Genomic DNA, 20735 nt, shown 5'->3' on the forward strand with positions numbered 1-20735 from the left:
TTATAACCTCGTTTATTATGAAATGCTCTTAATATGCTGGTTAATAATGCTAAATGTATAGAAAAAAACAAAAGGTCTAAAGGCGTCATGCGTCAACTTGTCACACACCTGGTTTAGTTAAACGGTCGGAGTCATCTGTATGACAGATACAAATAATTGTATTTGCTGCATTCTCGTTTTCTGCAGCATTTCAGCAAAACTTTATTTTTCTGCTCACTGTGTTTCAGCTACTTTTGTTAAAACAACTGCGTCATCTGCAGCTCTTAAGGTGGCGCTTTACGTCTTTAGCGGGAGAGAGAAGCAACACGCACATGTAACCCTAGTGTTTTACACTGTTCTACACTTTTGTTAGTTATATGCAGTAGCCTACCGTAGTTTCCCTGTAGGGGCCACTATATGAACTAGTTGACTGAGACGTAGATATTGAGTAAAGAAGACTGTTTATAGCTCTGATATGCACGAGGTGATCAAGCGCTGCTTTTGAAGTGTTAAAACTGCACGATTTTCTGACAAAAGATGTTTAAACTTTTCATCTAAAATTGTTGAAGTATGTTCATGGGTTTCAAAAGGAATTCCCATTGATGTTTATTGAGTTTCTGTGTTCAAATAAATGTTTAGTCGATCTACTTTAACTGATTAATGATCAGAAAATTGTATTATGTTAGTGAATGGGGAAAAAAAAAAACAGAGTTAAAATTATGATGTTAATTGACAGTATTTTTGAATTTCAATACACGTAATACAGACGGAGATCGGGGAAACTGATAGATTTAATTCTTGATACATTTATTTTATATATGTATATGTAATGTATATATGGAGGAAAGAAAAAAAGTACTGTTTCTTGGACCTTTCATGCATAACCTGGACTAAATATGACATTTCTCCATTTCAGATAGGGTTGTGTTGGAACGAGACATCAATACATTAACTTGATCTATTAAATGTTCTGTGTGCAATAAATGTGCTGGCTATTAGCTGATTCACACTATTTGGCCTAAAGTTTATTTTTATCCTCCCAAGAGTAAAAAAACAAACAAAAAAAATAGTATACTTATACATATTCAGAGAGATACAACACTTGTCTTATATTGACAACTGTTACAGTGTTACACACAGAGTGAAAAGGCTTTGAATGAAATGCGTTTGGCTCTCAAGCAAAATGTTAGAGGATATAGTGGCGAAAGATTATTATCATAAAATACTCTTTCGATTGGTAGACCAATCACAGCAGACTGGGCCATCTGACCAATCAGAGCAGAGCAGGCTCTCAGAGAGGAGGGGTTTGAGGGGTTTCAAGAGACTGAATTCTTTATCGAACCATTTCAGACACTTAAAAAAAAAGGTGATGCTGCAGTGAATATTATAAGAAAAGTAAACTGCTTTTTATTTATAATTTTTTGTTACCTTGGATGCATGTAAACCTATTGTAGAAGACTTCCAAAGCAAAATGAAGAAGCTTTAAAATAGCATTATAGGGGCACTTTAAGAATAACAACACTGATGCAGAAACATAAAGACAGACGGAAACATATATCTGTGCACTACTCACATGGGAGGATAGAGTCCATAAGTGTGTTGAGGATTGACAGCTGGAGATGCCGCATGGTCCATGTAGGTGGGGTTTGCTGCAGGGTCAGGGTTAGGTGTCGCAAACCTGTGTCAACAGAAACGCACACACAGATAAACACATATTTAACATCACCTGTTATTTTAGCATTATTTATAAACTATTCTTTTTTTATTAATATTTTGAATTATTATTTTAGTTTTCATTTCAGTTTGATTTAGTAATTTTTTTATTTGTCAATTTTATTAGTTTAAAAAAAAATATATATAGTTTTAGTAATTTTATTTTATGAAGGCAACGGTTGTGATTTTTATATTTGTAAAAAAATAAACAATTGAGAAACGAGTTTGAATCCAGTCCGTGTTACAGTATGTAACTCCCGTAACATTTCCTGTCATCTTTCTACTCTCTTCTTCAATAAAATGTCTGTAAAAGCTCAATAAATAATTAACCAAAGCCATTCATTCTATTCAGCTCTAATGCACAGCTTGCTACACAAACCAGTTGAGTGCTAGGGGTCAGAGGCTAACCCTTGTAAAAAGTAAGAGCTTGTTTATTTAAGGAACACGCCAACTTTTTGGGACTTTAGCTTATTCACCGTATCCCCCGAAGCACTGCTACTTCTGCGGAGTGATTTACTCCAACTCTGAGTGAACTCTCTGCCCCTCGCCACGGGGCTTCTCAGGTGCTGCGAGCAAATCACTCCGCCCAAGTAGCAGTGCTTCACCTTCTGAGAATATAGTTCCCAGTAAGTATATGGTTAGAAGATGGCTGTGTCTCATGTGACCTTGTTATTTGTACACGCTGTGACTATACAAATCACAACATGTAAATAGGAAAATGTTGGCGTTATTTTGTCACTTATTGGGAGCAGTATGCTAGCTGGAGCCGTTTACCTCAAGTCTTTGTGTTAAGCTAGGCTAGCGGTGGGTGCGTCAGACAGAGTTACGGCACGCACGGAGATGAAAAGGGTATGTATGAAACTTATCTAACTCTGGGAGATACGATGAATAAGCTAAAGTCCCCAAAAGTCAGCGGGTTCCTTTAAATCACTCCCTCAGATTGCTGATGAGAAGAACTGAATTATCTGAGTCTGATGGTGTATAACTCCCTGCTGAGGTGGACCGAAGTGGACGGCTTGCTAACAAGACAGACGTAGTCGTCCACCTATGGACAAATAATGCTGCTAATGAGGCTAATAGAGCTAAGTATATTCTGAAAAGTGGAATGAGAGCAGAGTCTCAAGTATCCGTGGCAACCTGTAACTGCCGCTGAGCCAGCCCAGGGCTAATGCAATGCGTGCAATTAGATTTACTGCTCTGAGATGACAGGTTAGCTCCAGAATATCAGAGATTTAAAGACCTGTACTTAGGTCAGAAAAACACACAGACACAGTGGTGTGTGTGTGTGTGTGTGTGTGTGTGTGTGTGTGTGTGTGTGTGTGTACTTACTCTGGCACTACTTGTTTGATCTGTGGTTTGACGTATCCATCCACAGCTTTAGCTAGAGAAGTGGAAAAGATAAACAGATTATTCCTAAACCATAACATAACACTGGCTCACACTGCTATATGTACACATGAATACAAATGTGAAAGAGAACACACACAGACAAACACACTAGATTACCCAGAGTGATACACTTTCATTTAAACCTAAGAACATAAACACACACACACACACACACACACACACACACACACACACACACACACACACACACACACACACACACACACACACACACACACACACACACACACACACACACACACACACACACACACACACACACACACACACACACACACACACAATCCTTCCTTGTCTTGTGACTTCTGAGTATGGTGTTCAGACAGATGTTTTAATGGTATCTCTGATTTAAACTTGCAAAACAGAATTGGTAAGTTCAAATGGGCAAGTTTAATTCATTTTCATGAATCGTTTCATTCAGTCTTTTTTAAATTAATCTTTTCAAAATTCTCAACTCTACATATTTTAAGAGAATTTCTAAGAAAATTAAGAATGATATATTCATGCATATAAATAATTTAGAATAAATATATTAATAAATAAATAAGTAAATATACACTACCATTCAAAAGTTAGGGACTGGTGAATTTTTTCTAGGTTTTTGAAAGAAGTCTCTTATGCTCACCAAGATACAGCAAAACATTTCTTATTATTCACAATGTTGAAAAGAGTTGTGCTGATTCATATTTTTTTCTGGATTCTTTGATGAATAGAAAGTTCAAAAGAAAAGCGTTGATTTGAAATTGTAATCTTTTGTATAATTTAAATTAATATAAATGTCTTTCCTGTCACTTGTATCCTTGCTGAATAAAAGTATTAATTTCTTTTAAAAAAATCATACTGACCTCAAACCTTTGAACGATGTATAAATAAATTCAGTAATGTCAAAAAGGATCAACTTTCATATTTGATTTAAAATTCTGTCTATAGATAATTAAAGATCAAGCTTACACAGAGGAGGGGTGTAGTATTTGGAGAAGACCTCATCTTTGGGCCGGTCGGGATAGAGGTACAGTAGATGATTCAGGTCACTAATGCGATCTGCCAGGGAGCGGATAGAGAAGTCTTTGGTTGTGTATGGCATGAGGTTCCACACCATCCTTTCCCCTGTGAAGAACACACATACACACTCTTTTGTAGAAGCTTTGAAATAGTTATATGTGCATTTAAAGCCACTTTATGGTATTTTTTGGAATTCAGCACATAAAATGTCCCTACACTCTTAAAAATAAAGCTTCTAAAAGGTTCCATTTTTGGTTCCCCAAAGAACCATTCATTGATCTAGTTTTTATCATTTACAATTTTTTTTAAGAGTGTATTATAAATCAGAATATTATTAAGTGCAATCAAGCCATGGCAGTGGAGGAGCAAAGTAATGGTTCTACCTGCTTTGTTAGGGTTCTCTGCCACCCAGGCTATGGTGATGCCACCGATTTCTGAGTCACTGAAGCGCAACAGGAAGGTTCCGTTTGGTTTGGACATCAGCATGTCCTGAGCTTGCTGTTTATTCACAAAGCCAAGAATTGCTCTGGGAAGTACAAGCACACAAACACACGTGAACACGCATGCAGAAAAGGGCATTTGCACACAGAGAGGCTGTTATCGTGTGTGTACTGTTCAGTTTTATCATGATTTCTATACAAAGGAATACAAGTTATGGGCGACTGGGGGTTGAACAGGAAAAAGATAAGAAAATAAAAGAGAGAGAGACATATCTTATCAAACCCACAAGAGGTCTCTCAGACCTTACTCCTTTGTTAATCCATCCATAGTTTAATGTCTTAATGTATAGTCTTAACCGGGACTATCTCTCAATCAGCCAGTTGCCATGGCAAAGAGCACTTCATTATGAATACATATATTATATATCAATCAAAAAGGAACAAAATGACCAGAATCCAACAAGAATGTGATACATTATGATAGGGGTGTCCAAACTCGTTACTGGAGGGCCACTGTCCGGCAGAATTTGGCTCCAACAAGCCTCAAAACACCTGCCTGGAAGATTCTAGTATGCCTAGTAAGGCCTTTATTAGCTGATTCAGATGTGTTTAATTGGGGTTGGAGCTAAATTTTGCAGGACAGTGACCCTCCAGGAGCAGGACTGGACACCCCTGTGTTATGACCAGTGTTGGGAAAGTTACTCTAAAAAGTAATTAATTACTAGCTACTGATTACATCTTCAACAGTATAATTAGATTAATTTACTAATTACTCTGTCTAAAAAATGTATTGCATTACTTATTACTAATTACTTTCTAAATCCCATATCAACCTCGACCAGTTGAACAATACAAGGATAGAAATTAGACTTTTAAATATTGATGGAGTTTTTCGGTTCCTTGCCACTGTTGCCTTTGGCTTGCTCAGTTGGAGATATTTTGGGGATATTTAATTTAATTTTATCAATCAATAAATTCCTCTTGAAACAAACTTTGTTGTATTATTTTAATTTAATACTGTGAAGCTGCTTTGATACAATCTGTATTGTGAAAAGCGCTATACAAATATACTTGACTTGACTTAAATATATCAAATAAATAATATAAAATTGCATAAATTATTCTTGAACTGACCATCTGAAGTATTTAAAGGGAGAAGGTTACATTAAAAACATACATTTTAACATTAGACGTTAAATGTTGATGTTAAATGCACAATGTTTTATATAGAATTGTTTTATAGTATATATATACAGTATTTAATGCAATTAAATCAGAAGTAACTGTAATTCAATTACAGAAAAATTAAGAGTAATCCCTCACTTTACTTTTTCAAGGGAAAAGCAATTAAATTACATACATAAATACAATTTATTATTCAATAATTTATATTTCAGCCAATAATCATAAATAATTGTGGCATTTTCTTGCCTGTCAAATAAGTGCACTTTCCATTGAAAGTCACATATAACCGAAAGACGAATAAATGTCACAGTTATTTCTTCATGAGATTCACTAGGTCAGACAGTGTAAATGGCACCGTTGTCAGATGAGTGTGAGAGATGTCTTTGTTATGTGAGGAGAAACAGCATTTATCCTTTTTCTGTCTGATTGTTCATTGACTGAGCAACAAAGAGAGACTTTCTTTTTAAGCTTTACACATGGATTCATTGTTATCTTCAACATTAAATCTGTAGGAGTGTGATGTTTATATTTCTTCGTGTTCTCACAGAAGTCAGTTCTTACCCATCATTCCAGTGGGGCTTCAGGTGTTTTTTAGTAAGTTCCATGACACCATCAAACCACTGCCAAAATGTGAAGTTCCTGCCTGGTAAACTCTCCTATAGTGACAAGAAGCAAATCGGGTTTTCAATTACTAACATGATATATTATATATTCTTAGACCAAGTAAATGATGTTGGGAAAAAACCCAAAGATTTACCTAAAGTTGTATTGTGGAGTTCTAACAATACAACTTTCAAAGACAAAACTTAAGCAACTCAATGCTGTCAATATATATAAAAAAATTGACTACAGTGATTGATTGATTAATTTGTTGTTGATTTTGTTGTCACATTTAATAACTTGAGAAATGTGAGATAATGTGAGAAATAAAGGGAAAACTTTGCATAGAGCTGATACAACCTAAGAACTTTTCTTTCAGTTCCTTGATAATTGTTACAATGATAGTAGATTTTAAATCATGTCAACTTAACATTTTAAAGGGATAATTCGCCCAAATATGGCAATTGTCATAATTTACTCATCCTCATGTTGTTCCAAATGTGTATGACTTTCTTTCTTAATAGAATATAAAACAATATATTTTGAGAAATGTTTTTTGTCCATGCAATGTAAGTAATTGGTCTCCATAACAAAAGATTGAAGAAGAAAAAGAATATTGAAGTAGAAAAGTTATACAGGTTTGGAACATCATAAGGGTGAGTAAATTCACTCACAATATTAAGTTAAAATAATTATCCAATTGAACATAATTAGAAAAAAGCAAATGCAAAGTGTTGCCTTTCTTTTTTTGCCACTTCTATTTTTCTAGGCCTACATCTATAGAGTGTGAAGCTTGTTTCCTCACAGATGCTGAACATAAAAATAATAATAAATGAAAGTATGAAAAAACAATCTGCTGAATTTCTGGTACATGTTCCTCACAAGTGATGTGTTCATTGGAAATGGACTTGGAGCGGACATGAATCAGAGAGTAAACAGCTAGAAGTGCATGTGCTACAGTGAACGTTCAGGGTTTATGAAACGCAGGCATGACTGCTTAAATCAGAGCATGATCCTCTACTACATGTTCATTCTGTTTTTAATCAGTGATCCAAAAGCAAAGTCACATTACTTAGAGAGATGAACGCTTCCTGTCTTCAGTCCTGTCTCCATCGCTTTCACTTTAATCACTCTATTTCTTAGAACATGGTGTCCCGTGCCCTGACCGCTTCAGTAGTTAGCATGGCATCCACACAGAGACACACAAACACACGGATGCACTGATGTCTCCTGAACGAACAACGGGGTTTAGATGTCAAAATTTGGAATCTAATCTAAACATGAAAATAAATAGAATATTTGGTAACACTTTACAATAAGGTTCCATTTGTTAAAGGTACAGTAAGGTTAAAGGTTCAAGTAAAATTGAAATCAACACCCAACCCAAACAGAAAATATTATGAAAATTTGCTAGATGTCTTTTCTGTGCGTGTACAGATGTCATGGTTTGACTGTATTCGTCGTCTGACTATATGCACCAGTCACAGGCAATCCACACTCCAATCCAGAAGGAGGTGCGTGTGGTAATGCAGTGCTGTTTACTAACAGCAAAAAGAGCAGCAGAAGAAGAGACAATCTATGCACCAACCAAAAACAAGAATGGCCAGTGACTTGGCCACTCACCATTGGCGAATTCAGATGGAACCTATGCAAGAGTGCATTTTGTATACTGCTTAGTGCTTATGGTGCCTTCACGTGCTATGGTAATTATGGTAAATACCAAAAGCCGACGTGGAAAATGCACATGAACACCCACTCATGTGGTATTTTCCACTGGGCAGCTCGTAGAATATTTTGATGCACGAGTTGCCGAGATGAGATAACCTTTGACCTTTTCAAAATGGCGGAGAGCAACGCAAGAGTCGTGAATAAGCATTGTACACAACTAAAAATGTTTTGCTACTGTTAGCGGATAGTTTTTGTAGCCTATAAAATGTTGTGTCATTAACAATTGTAATATAATGCGTTAACACTCAGTGTCAGATTTAAAAATACCGTTATGGTTTGGTGTTACCTACCCAGAGCAGATGCTAGCTAGCAGTCTAGGAGCCTCCTAGTAATGAGCGATCAGGCAATTTACTCACGTGAATGTATTTTGTCTGTAGTGTACGCCAGCGACACCATGATTTACTGACTTAAGCAATCTAAAATTGTTTTAGCCAAATAAAAAGGTCTGGATCTGTGAGTCCAATTTTTTTACCTACATTACGACAACAAAAGCACTTGAACACAACACACTGGTAAATACCAGTTCACAAGTGGAAAATATCATCTTTTCCATAGCAGGTGAAAGCACCATAAAAGGTGCATTAGGTGATTCTCTATTTTACAGAATTTGTCTTTTTTACAGAATTGATTTTTGTTATACTGGTTGAAAGTCTCCTCATATCCTGATAGCAATCCCTATGTTAAACGGTCTAAATGTATTTTTATAAATATATATCGTCCGTGGAAGGCGTAGGACCATAAAATGTAAATCCAATCATTATATTCGGTCCGAATGAAATACGATATCCTACCTGCCTGTCAACGTTTGTTTTTACATACCCTTGTGCACCCTGTTCGCGCAGACATCATACGTCATCAGCGCGTTTCATGCTATGCAGAGTACAGACAGACGTCGGTCACGGAGCAGCGCAAACAAACAGCAGCCAATATTTACAGTTCCTCCAAAACAACCAGCTTATGCTGCGTTCACACCATAGCTACCGTAATTAAGAGACGGCAACCCGTGACATTCTAACCGGAGCTGTTCACGTCCTCAGACTCGGAATTATGCGTTTCCATGTCAACAGTATCAACACGGCAATGAACCTGCAGCAGTCAAGGAACAAGCTTTCTAAGTTGTTTACGTTCATTATTATTGCAAAGTTATGTGCTTTGAGACATGAGGTAGTTTAACGCCGACTCTCTTGTGACGCTTTGCCGAGAGCAGCTGTGTGTGTGTGCGCCTTCATGTGTTTTGGATGAGGCGTAGCTTTGGACAGCGATTTGCAGGGAGGGTGGGTTCGTATGCTTGCAATGCTAGCAGGCTAACGTTAGCATTTCCCAGATCCCCTACTGCAGCTTTAAAACAATAAAGGATGCTGTACTATACGAACTAGGGGACTAAATGCCGCTAAGTGGAATAAATTGTGATTGAGCATTGGGAATTTGTAGCTTTTTCCTGTTGTACTGAACTCGCATCAAAACGTGACCCCAAAACCGAGGTACGTACCGAACCGTGACTTCAATGTACTGTTACACCCCTAGTGTATGGTATATGTTTTTCATGCTGCTAACTACACATTGCTAAGTTTCTGGATTGACAACCATACTTAAATGTGCAACTGAATCTGATTGAACAATACAATCTGATACTGTATGTCAAATGATCAGTGCATTAAGTCTTGGAGTGTACAGACCTGCCACTTTTTCTATGTGTTACTTTGTTCATTTTTTTAATTACTAATATTTACATATAAAATAGTTCTAAGCACTTATGGTCTGTCCTGACAGTGATTATTTTTTTATTTCATAAATAAATAGCACAAGTTTATATTACAAGCGGTTTATGCATTTATTTGGTTTTATTGTCAGTACTGGGCAATTGTACTTTTTTTTGCACTGTGTTTGTGGATGACAGTGTTCGTCTGCCACCACCGAAGACCATTTTTCACCCAGGAAAAAACCCTGATGTTTCCATAATATCTGCAAACATATGTTTTTTTTATGCTTTGGTACAGTAAAAATAATGCTAATTAAATAAAATACATACAGCACCTTTAATGTTAATTTCAACATTTACTAACACATCATTCAAATAAAAAATTGTATCTGTTAATATTATTGGTAACACTACAGGTTTAATTTACAATAAGGTTTCATTAGTTAGTTAACTACTTAAGTTAACATGAACTAATAATAAACAATACTTCTACAGCATTTATTAATCTTATTTCATGTTAATCCCGACTATTAAAATCAAATGTTGTATTTGTTAACATTAAATAATGCACTGTCTGTGAACTAACATGAACAAACAATGAACAACTCTATTTTGATTAACTAACATTAACAAAGATGAATAAATACTGTAACAAATGTATTGCTCATTGTTAGTTAATGCATTAACTAATGTTAACAAATGAGACCTTATTTTAAAGTGTAACCATATTATTTAGTCCTAAGCTAACATGAATTAACAATGAGCTATTTAATTCAACAAAAAATAATAAATACTGTAAGAACTATATTACTCATTGTTAGTTAATGTTAGTTAATACATTAACTAATGTTAACTAACTTTTTCACATACATTTAACTTTTGATTCAAGCATTTCCACTAATGTTCTCAGACTTTTGGACCCCACTGCATGAAAGCATCAATCGTGAAGATTACTTGGTGTCTATCTGTGCAAGTGTGTGCATAGTGAGTATCAGTGACTTGTGCGTAAATAAATAAAGCCATAAACGCATACAATGCCTAAATTCCAAAGGCCCCTGTTGGGAACACTGCCCGGTTAATGTAGCAGATCAGCACATGGCCATTTTCAAAGGCAGCCACAGCCTTAGGCCTGCCTGCACATCAAAAGCTCTCTGATCAAACCTCACTTTCTGAATAACCATTAACTATTGCAATAGACGAGAAGCAATGTCAATTTGATGGGCTAACATGCAGCCCCGGGTCGGCGGATCGCCACTTAAAATGAAGAAAACAAAGCCAGAATGATGAGAGACTAGTTTAGGATTAAGCCATCTGTGAGAACATTGCTCGATAAAGGCAGTGCTGTTGAGTAACAGAGCAGCAGGTCACAGTCATGGTTGAAAAATTTGTTACAAAAGAAATGGCCATGTTGCGTTCGGCTTAACTGAAGCTCATATAAAGCTCATGACCAACAGGGAAGTACAAAAATACTTGTATTGAAGAACAGCTAAATGGAGCGCAACTAAACGCAGGGGCTTAGAGATGGGTTTCAAAAACAGCATGGGACACATCATTATGACTGATTACTGGATGATTTACATTTTAGACCCAATATTGGCAGTCAGTTTGCATTTTGCTTCTCCAATGAAAATAGCTCAAAAGTTTGGGTCAGTTAATACTATAGGAAAAATATAAAATAGGATGTATTAAACTGAGTGACATTAAGGACTTATACTTGGTTACAAAATATTTTTATTTTAAATAAATGCAGTTCTTTTGAATCTTCTATTCATGAAATTATCCTGAAACAAATTCAACTGATAATAATAAGAAATGTTTCTTGTGCACCAAATCAGCATATTATAGTGATTTCTGGATAATGTGACACAGGAGAAAATTCAGCTTTGTCATCACAGGAATAAATTGCATTTTAAAATGTATTAAAATAGAAAACAGTTATTTTAAATTATAATATTTCACAAAATTACCATTTTACTGTATTTTTGATCAAATAAATACAGCCTCGGTGAGCAAAATTTACTTATTTAAAAATCTAAAATGTTACAGACCCCAAACTTTTGAACGGTATTGTGTGTGTATTTATATACATGTATGTGTATACATATCTAAAATATAAATAAAATATTTGATCTCACTAAACCAACAGTCCATTAGTCTTTATCTTGCATAATCTATTGTTATTTATCTATTTTTTGTGTTTTCTTTGATAGGTATTTCATTCTATGCATTTTTTTTCACTGATATGGATAGACAAGGAAAAACTGATTTTACAGAAGAGTTCTGACCTCTTAAACTAATTCAGTACAGTACTGTGGTTGTGTATTTACCCTGTTAAACTGTGACCAGGTCATGGTCATGTTGCGGTATTCCTCCGGGTTGACGCTGGAGCTGCTGAAGGCTTTCTGAGCAAGGAAGACGAGATTCCCCTCGGACAGACCTCGATTTGACTGCACTTCTGCCTTGTACTTCATATTCAGAGCCTCACACAACTGCGGCCATAACACCTTGTCAGGCACAATAAAGGGCACCCGTCCCTGAGAGAGAATGAAAAATACAGGACCTTATCAAAAACTTTATTCATCAGGCAGGTTCTCAGTGGGTCACAATCACTTTGGTTTTAAGCAAGGGCATAACATTTAGTAGGGAAGCAATATCCAGCGACTACTGAATTGCCCCTAGCAATAATTTTGATCAAACAATTAAAATAAATGTATATGTAACCAGTGGTGTAATTTTGGCCGCATCTGAAATATAGAGGTCGTACCATTGACATTACATGAGAAGTTAAAGTAATTGCGTTAGAAAACTGTGATCTTTTAAGGATGTGCATTTAACGCATGCAGTAATGTAAATGTTTAAAACGTGAACAGTTCAGTTGAATGTTAAAGTTGACCCTCTTTAACTAAATGTTGTCAAACTGAACGTGCATAGCAAACTGAAATATCCACAAAAATAAAAACAACACTGAAATAAGAGCATGTGGTTTATCTTTCGATCAGATGCACGTGAAAGTTGTGTTTGTTACATTAGCAACAGTAAACTCCTGGTTGCAATTTCTTCTAAAATCATTGATGGTCCAGTTCATTTTTGATATTAAAAGAATATACACTACAGCGTCAATAAGAGCACCCTGACCCCTAAAAACACTGCACTGCCTGCAAGTGCTCTACATACATTATGTATATGTACTCTGATGCTGTTGTACTGTATGTTGACGATTGCACTATAAGGACAGAGTAAAGTTAAGTATCTATTAAACAGCCTTCTTGTCGTCATTACTGACTTTTAACTTATAACATTACAGAATTGAAGTCAATATAGACTCAAAACCTCAAATCTCTGATCACTTTTTTGGGTGTTATGAATGTATGCTTGTTTATTATTTATGATTATAACTATTTTTTGCTTGTTTATGTCATTTATGATATTCTATCATAAAGTACAGAAAGCTAAATTGTAATGTTGTTGGTTTACATAATCAGAATCATGTTATGAGTGGGTTGGCTACCATGTCTATAAATAAAGGCTTTAGATTACTTGAAATTGTAGTCAAAAGTGCAAAAATGTCCCCACCAATCTCAAAATGAAACCTACACCCTTGGTTTCAAGCTTGTTTTTAGGAAAAGAACAGAGAAATTTCATGACAATATAGAGGGGTATATTACATCAACTCCTTCACTCACCATATCCTGCTTGATTTGCATAAGTATCTAACATGTTCTGTACGCATGCCATTCACTGCTGCCCTTAAGAAAAATTTATTAGTGACTCATAATGATATGATACTAACTAGACATCTCTTGAAAAACCTAATATGAACTACATGTATGTTTTTTGTTGTGCTTTTTGTAGTTTGACAGCCACTGGTCACCACTCACTCACTTCTCCTTTTGTGTTCCAGGGAAGAAAAAGTAATACAGGTTTGGAATGACATGAGGGTGAGTAAATGATGACAGGATATCCATTTATGGATGCACTGTTCCTTTAAGGAGAATAAGGGTACAGTAAAGGAATGTTAGTCATATGTCGTTAGCCATCCAATCAACACCCACGCTATGAAACATGACAGTTTTGTTTGTTGTGGGGAGTTTTAAATCCTGGTGAGTGGGAGAGAAATTACATGATGTATGGTTTTAGGTATTAGTCTTGTGTGTTGTCAAGTCAGGGGTGATTTTTGATGTTCAACACGGTTAAGTTATAGGATCTTTATTTATTGCCACATGACCTGGGAATTTATTTCCACTACTTTCTTGTGATTTCGCCATACAACGGCCTCATGAGCTTATAACAGGGACAGCCTCCCTGGTATGAAGTACTTTGCTCAAGGGCACAATAATGATGGCCTGAACTTTAACCACCACACCACCCAACCAAAGATGCACTGATGTTATCAGGAACTAACCGGTTCAGCAAATGCATTGTCCCAGAGAACTGTGGCTGTAGCATTGTTGTCTTGACTTCCATGGACAATTACCACCACAGGCAAAGAGAGAGTCTGGGGGGAAATGTGTGGATGAGAAAAATGAATGAACCAAGTTGCAATTGACTTTATTATACATAATCACTTTAATAATATTAATTGTACAATAACATTCAAAAATGTGGGGTCAGTAAGATTTTTTCTTTTGAAATAAATAAATTATATTTTTGTTCAGCAAGGATGCATTAAATTGATCAAAAGTGACAGTAAAAACTTCTATATTGTTTAAAAATATATATTATTTAAAAATAAATGCTGTTTTTTTATTTTTCCATTCATCAAAGAATCCTAAAAAAATGATCTACAAAAACATTAGGCAGCACAACAGTTTTCAAAACTGATAATAATCATTTTTTCTTGCACAGCAAATAAGCATATCAGTATGATTTCGGAAGGATCATGTGACTGAAGACTGGAGTAACTGCTGCCATTAAAGATATAAATAATAGAAACGTTTTGAAAAGTTTTGAACAGTAATATGTAGCATAAATATAACAACTATAACTGTTTGTACTGCTAAATATACAAAAAAAATATTTCGACTGAATTAACCAAAAAGCAACTCTAGTCTAAAATGTACATAGTCATTTTTGCTCGAAAATTAATGACAATCTATGTGATTAACATAGAAATGTCTCAGTTATAATTATTTCTACATCCCTATATGTGGTTCGTAACAGTTGATGAGACAGTTCAATATTACAGTTCATCTCAATCTCACCTTAACCTGAAATACCAGCTCATTTCCGCCAACACTGAACTGTGATTCAAACAAAATGGTGAACTTCTCCTCTGTAACAGACTCCGCTCCTCTGCGGTCTGAACGCCTGATCCGCTTCAGAGACTATAGAGGGAGAGAGAGAGAGAGAGAGAGAGAGAGAGAGAGAGAGAGAGAGATACCCAAAAATACTTAGGCTACATCTACAAGTGTCATTCACAGTATATGAATCACAAATGTTAAATTAGACAACAAATTGCCTAACCAAGTGTTTATAATAAAGAAAGTTTCATGTTTTTCATTTTCATGTTTTAGTAATTTTTCATTTAAACTTCCTTTTATTATAAACAAATAAAATATAGTGTACAAAAGTAAGACAGAATTACTTGGGTAACAAGTAATTGTTACACTTTCTGGTTAACAAATGTACAGAAATAATCTAATTATTTTGTCATTGTTTGTCATGGTTGATATGTAATCGAGAGCAGATCTCTGTTCTCTGAAGGCACAGAGTAAATTATGAATAAACTTAAATGGTGGCTTACAGCGTACTTTGAAACATTCACACACTCTTACAGACATTTTTTCTAAAGTTAGCCCCTAGACGGCCACAGTGCACTCACCATGTTTCTAAAGTGTGCACTGAGGGTGCCTGTGGTCTGGTGGTACTCCATCACACAGTTGTTATTCAAGATCTCGCCACTGCTGTCACTGTTAGACAGACACATATACAGAGAATATTATTCAGCATGTAGACGTAAAGATGGCGATAAGAATTTTAACCAAGATCAGGGTCCATTAAGCGGCAAATGCAGCTAAAAATTGGGTTTGTGCAAAAAAATGTGTGTGTGTTCATAAATGTAGGATTGTGTATCAGGGTGCCTGATGAAACATGCTTTGTTTTAGCAGCTCCAGGCATTTTAGGCCAATTCACAATGAGTAATCAACAACACTCAAAGGAGTTACTCACTTTCTGGTGTTTTCATTCTTGAGCAAGGCCTTGGCCTGTTGTTCGCTGATGATGGTGGCTTTAACCTGCGGTGGGTTCATGTGTACGTTGAGTTTCCCACCTACCAGCAAACGCACTGTCGCAGCAAATTTAGTTTGTGTTTTCAGCACCTGAGGAGGCTGCTTTTCGATGATAAAGGTACTGCAGAGAAAACACACCCATACACATATTTACTGTAAATCCTAATCCATAAAACATACTGTATATCTACAGGAAGAAACACATGTGCACTATCATTCAAAAGTCAAGGGCAAGTCAGTTGTTTTAAAGAAATTAATATCTTTATTCTTCAAATATGCATCAAATTGATAAAAAAGGGACAGTAAAGACATTTACATTGCTAAAAATGTTTAATTCAATTATACATTCGCTCGCAAAAAAAGCTTGCGAGTTAACGCAAAGTTTCTCAAGGAGAAAGTAGGAGAATGCAACGCGCTGAAATATATATCCTCCTCCCTTCTCCCTTACAGTATGTGTATGGGTATGTGATCCATACTTTTGAAATGTATTTATTAAAGAATCCTGAAAACATGGTTTCCACACAAAATATATTAAATAAATATATAATATATTTTTTCTTATTTCTTATTTTATAGTAAAGAGATGATATGGAATGATGAAAAATGGCCTCTGTTGATTTATCAGAGATTCACACGAGTATACACAGGGTGAATGATACATAAACTAGTTTGGAACCGAGATGTTCATCTTTTGATTTCATAAAATGTGAGAATGAACAATGTGAAAGGATTTCGTCATCATTAAAAGGAAAAATTGCGTCATCATTATTCACACTCATGACTATATTATGACGATCTTTCCTTCAGGAACCGAAAAAGAACTGAAAACATGGTTTCCACACAAAATATATTAAATAAATATATAATATATTTTTTCTTATTTTTCTTATTTCTTATTTTATAGTAAAGAGATGATATGGAATGATGAGAAGAGGGGGAACTGGATCAGAAAATGTCATGGTAACACTTTATTTTGATGGTCCCCTTTAGACATTCTGTTGACTATAAGTAACATTTCACATACATGTCAACTAACTCTCATTAGAGTATTAGTAGATTGTCTGCTTAATACCTACTAACACTTTATTGTGATGCTTCCCCAACAGACATTCTACTGACTATTAGTTACTTTTCAAGTGCATGTCAACTTATTCTACTAACCCTAACCCCTTATTCTACATACCCTACCCCTAACAGTCTACTAATACTCAACTAACACTCATTTGTTGACATGTATGTGACGTTACATAAAGTCAAAAGAATGTCTAAAAAGGACCATCAAAATAAAGTGTAACCAAAAGCAGAATTCCTATTAAGCTCAGTTGTTTCAATGACTGCTTGGCCTGAGGCACCAAACACACACACACGAATGTACCCCCACATTCATCCCCTGTGGTAGGTGTGAACACTGACAAAAGATATGATGAGAAAGAGAGTGAAGGAGAGCAGAAGTTTGTAGACATCCCCAGTGTGCCACAAAAGTGACGACTGAATGTCTCTGAAAAATGGCCTCTGTTGATTTATCAGAGATTCACACGAGTATACACAGGGTGAATGATACATAAACTAGTTTGGAACCGAGATGTTCATCTTTTGATTTCATAAAATGTGAGAATGAACAATGTGAAAGGATTTCGTCATCATTAAAAGTTAAAATTGCGTCATCATTATTCACACTCATGACTATATTATGACTATCTTTCCTTCTGGAACAGAAAAAGACTGGGGATTTCAAGCTTCAAAAAGGATGCAAAAGCATGATGAAACTATCAAGAGGTAAATTTGACTTGGTTGCTGAACATTCTGATTTACCGTCACAGGAATAAATAACATTGTAAAATATATTAAAACAGAAAACACTTGTTTTATTTTGTATTGTATTTTATTTTGTTATATTTCACAATGTCATATTTTTCGGTATATATTTGTACTGTATTTTCGATCAAACAAAAGCAGCCTTTGTGAGCATCTTACTGGCCCAAAACTTTTAGTATAGTATATGACATTTAAGTTGCTAGTTGAAAACTTGCTTTGCTTTGAAACTTGACATATGCCCAAGTTTTCCTAGGTGCATAAATAATGGTTCATGATAGAAGTAGCAATTTCATGAAGAATGAACTTTCATGAGCTAAGGTATATATTTTCTGTGAATAATGACTTGAATTTCCATCTGTTTCACAAAAAAGCTACTGTACTGTTTGGCTTTAGAAAACTAGGAACATAGTGCATGAGTTGTGTGTGGCCCACTTTGATACATTTATAATGCTTTTGTATCCTTTTTTGAAGCCTATTTATTGTCATTTCATGGAAAAAGTGACTGGCACAATTTGTGTAACATATTAAAGAAAGTCAAACAGTTTGGAATGGCATGAGAGTAAGTATTTTTGGGGTGAAATATATCCCTTTAATATTTCTTTTTAGATTATTCATATTCATTATTAATATAGGTAGGTTGCAACATCTAGCTACTTTATGGGGGTGCCTCAGGGCTCAGTGCCTGGACCACTTCTCTTTCCCATCTACACCGTCATTCAGAAACATGGTTGTTCCTATCAATGGTATGCTGATGACACACAACTCTATCTCTCATTCCAGCCAAATAATCTGATGGTAGCTACTCACATCTCAGCCTGACAGACATTTCGGACTGGATGAAGGACCACCACCTTAAACTAAACCCTGCAAAGACAGAGCTGCTTGTGATCTCTGCCAACCCAACATTTCATCACAACTTCCATTCAGCTGGGTTTGTCAACCATAACTCTATCCAGGACAGCCAGGAACCTCAGAGTTGTAATTTATGATCAGTTGAACTTCACAGACCACATTGCTAGAACTGCCTGGTCCTGCAGATTTGCCTTATACAACATTAGGAAGATCAGCCCCTTGCTACACAATTCCTTGTTCATGATCTCATTTTATCCAGACTGGACTATTGTAATGCTCTCTTGGCAGGCTTTCCAGCATGTACTGTCAAACCTCTGCAACTGATTCAGAATGCAGCAGCAAGAGTGGTCTTTAATGAGCTGAAGAGAGCGCACATCACACCTCTCCTCAGAAACTTGCACTGGTTGCCAATTGCTGATCGCATCAAATTCAAGGCACTGATGTCTGCCTACAGAACTAGACCTATGTGCTCTCCAGAAGCTTGCGTTCTGTAAGTGAACGGTGCCTTGTGGTACCATCTCAAAAAGGCACAAAATCCATTTTTTCGGACCTTCACCTGTTCCCTGCTGGTGGAATGACCTGTCTAACTCAACCCGAGCTGCTGAGTCCATAGCCATTTTCAAGAAACTGCTGAAGACGCATCTTTTCCGGCAACACTTGACCCATTAATACTAACACTTACTATTCTATATCTGTTTAAAAAACAAAAACTAAAAATAAACACCTTGCTATGTGTACTGTGCTGGACTAACTGGAGACTGGTCACGGCACTTGCATATTGCTGCCGTATTGTTAGTTTGTTTGTCGCTTTGGATAAAAGCATCTGCTAAATCCGTTCAACCCACTTGGAGACTCTATACCGAGTGAAAAAATAAACACACATACAGAAAACTGAAAGGAAGCTGATGTATGACTTTGAATGTGGTTGGCATGCCACCATGGCAACTAATATGATGCTTTCAAATGCATTGTGAAGTCAACACTTAACATGCCTAAAAAGAGTGCATATAATAAAAATGCATGATGTTGATTACAGTGAGGATATTGGTTGTGTTACTCCACTTTGCAATCACTTAACCTTAACTGAACTGCTACTCTCTCTCTCTCTCTCTCTCTCTCTCTCTCTCGAACACACACACACACACACCTGGTGACTAAAGCTGAGATGATGTCTGTGATGGTGCCGTTGAGTTCGGTCAGCAGCTCTTCGATGGGGCCAGGAATGGGCAGCTGCTGTCTCAGATGCTCCGCCCTCCGGATCTGCTGACGATTCTGCCAAATGGTTTCTGCTAGCTTCTCACACCTGTGCACATGCACATAAGCAGAAATGTGTAACGAAAACATGAATGAAAGATCACAAGTTGTGTATGTGTAATGTAAATGCAAAGTGTTTGGGTTAATCTGTAGTAATTATAATTAACTTTAGCTTTAAAAACAATAGAGGTCTATGATACATCCTAAGTAAGTGTGTGTGCGCACCATGACTGCAGTATGTCCAGTCCTCCCTCGGGCGGCCCTCCGTTGCCAGCCAGCTGTTGACGTCTCTTCCACTGAATCAGCTCATCATCAAGAATCACCGTCTGCTGTTTCCGTAGCAATGCCAGTGTCTTCTGGTGTTTCTCTGCCAAGCCCTGAGCACACACACACACACTAGCTTATATGACATTGCATGAACAGACGTGAACATATGTACTGTACTCATGTAAATGACAACGGCCCTCAAGTTTAGTACTGTATTTGAAAACGAATGTGTAACATCAAGTGGAACTGTTGTTTTCAATTTAAAGAAGACATATAATGGTAAACAGTATCTTTTGAAATGAATGTGTTCCTCTTTTTACCGGGTAAACCAATCAAAACAGAGGTAATTTGTGTATGCATTAAAGTTGTGATAAAACAACATTTTCTTCTGTATTGTGATGTATACCCAAGTGAAATGGATTATCGAAGATACATTTTTCGATAAATAGAATGATCAAAACAGCATTTATTTGTAATAGAAGTCTTTGTAACATTGTTGTCTTTACTGTACCTTTTTTATTCATTTAATGCATCCTTGCTGAATAAAAGTTGTAATTTCTTAAA

General features: G+C 36.1%; 1 protein-coding gene and 1 long non-coding RNA gene across 3 annotated transcripts in view; one reads left to right on the forward strand and one right to left on the reverse strand.

Moving 5' to 3' along the window:
* The window catches only part of stat5a (signal transducer and activator of transcription 5a), an 83664-nt gene that overhangs the window by 2269 nt on the left and 60660 nt on the right, over positions 1-20735 (reverse strand). For both annotated transcript variants that reach the window (XM_082136618.1, XM_082136619.1), the window contains 12 exons: positions 20130-20281; positions 19798-19953; positions 15925-16104; positions 15578-15665; positions 14958-15080; positions 14159-14251; positions 12084-12290; positions 6291-6385; positions 4488-4630; positions 4054-4209; positions 3022-3073; positions 1553-1657 (listed from right to left, as the gene is read on the reverse strand). In XM_082136618.1, the coding sequence (XP_081992744.1) occupies positions 1553-1657; positions 3022-3073; positions 4054-4209; positions 4488-4630; positions 6291-6385; positions 12084-12290; positions 14159-14251; positions 14958-15080; positions 15578-15665; positions 15925-16104; positions 19798-19953; positions 20130-20281 (1550 nt within the window). The remainder of the gene's footprint in view (positions 1-1552; positions 1658-3021; positions 3074-4053; positions 4210-4487; positions 4631-6290; positions 6386-12083; positions 12291-14158; positions 14252-14957; positions 15081-15577; positions 15666-15924; positions 16105-19797; positions 19954-20129; positions 20282-20735) is intronic.
* LOC309474540 lies at positions 7697-11878 on the forward strand. The gene is made up of 2 exons (XR_014197375.1): positions 7697-8024; positions 8643-11878. It is a non-coding gene; the product is annotated as an uncharacterized lncRNA (long non-coding RNA).

Source organism: Leuciscus leuciscus (assembly GCF_965113295.1).
Source record: "Leuciscus leuciscus genome assembly, chromosome: 1".
In the NCBI taxonomy this organism is placed as follows: Eukaryota; Metazoa; Chordata; class Actinopteri; order Cypriniformes; family Leuciscidae; genus Leuciscus; species Leuciscus leuciscus.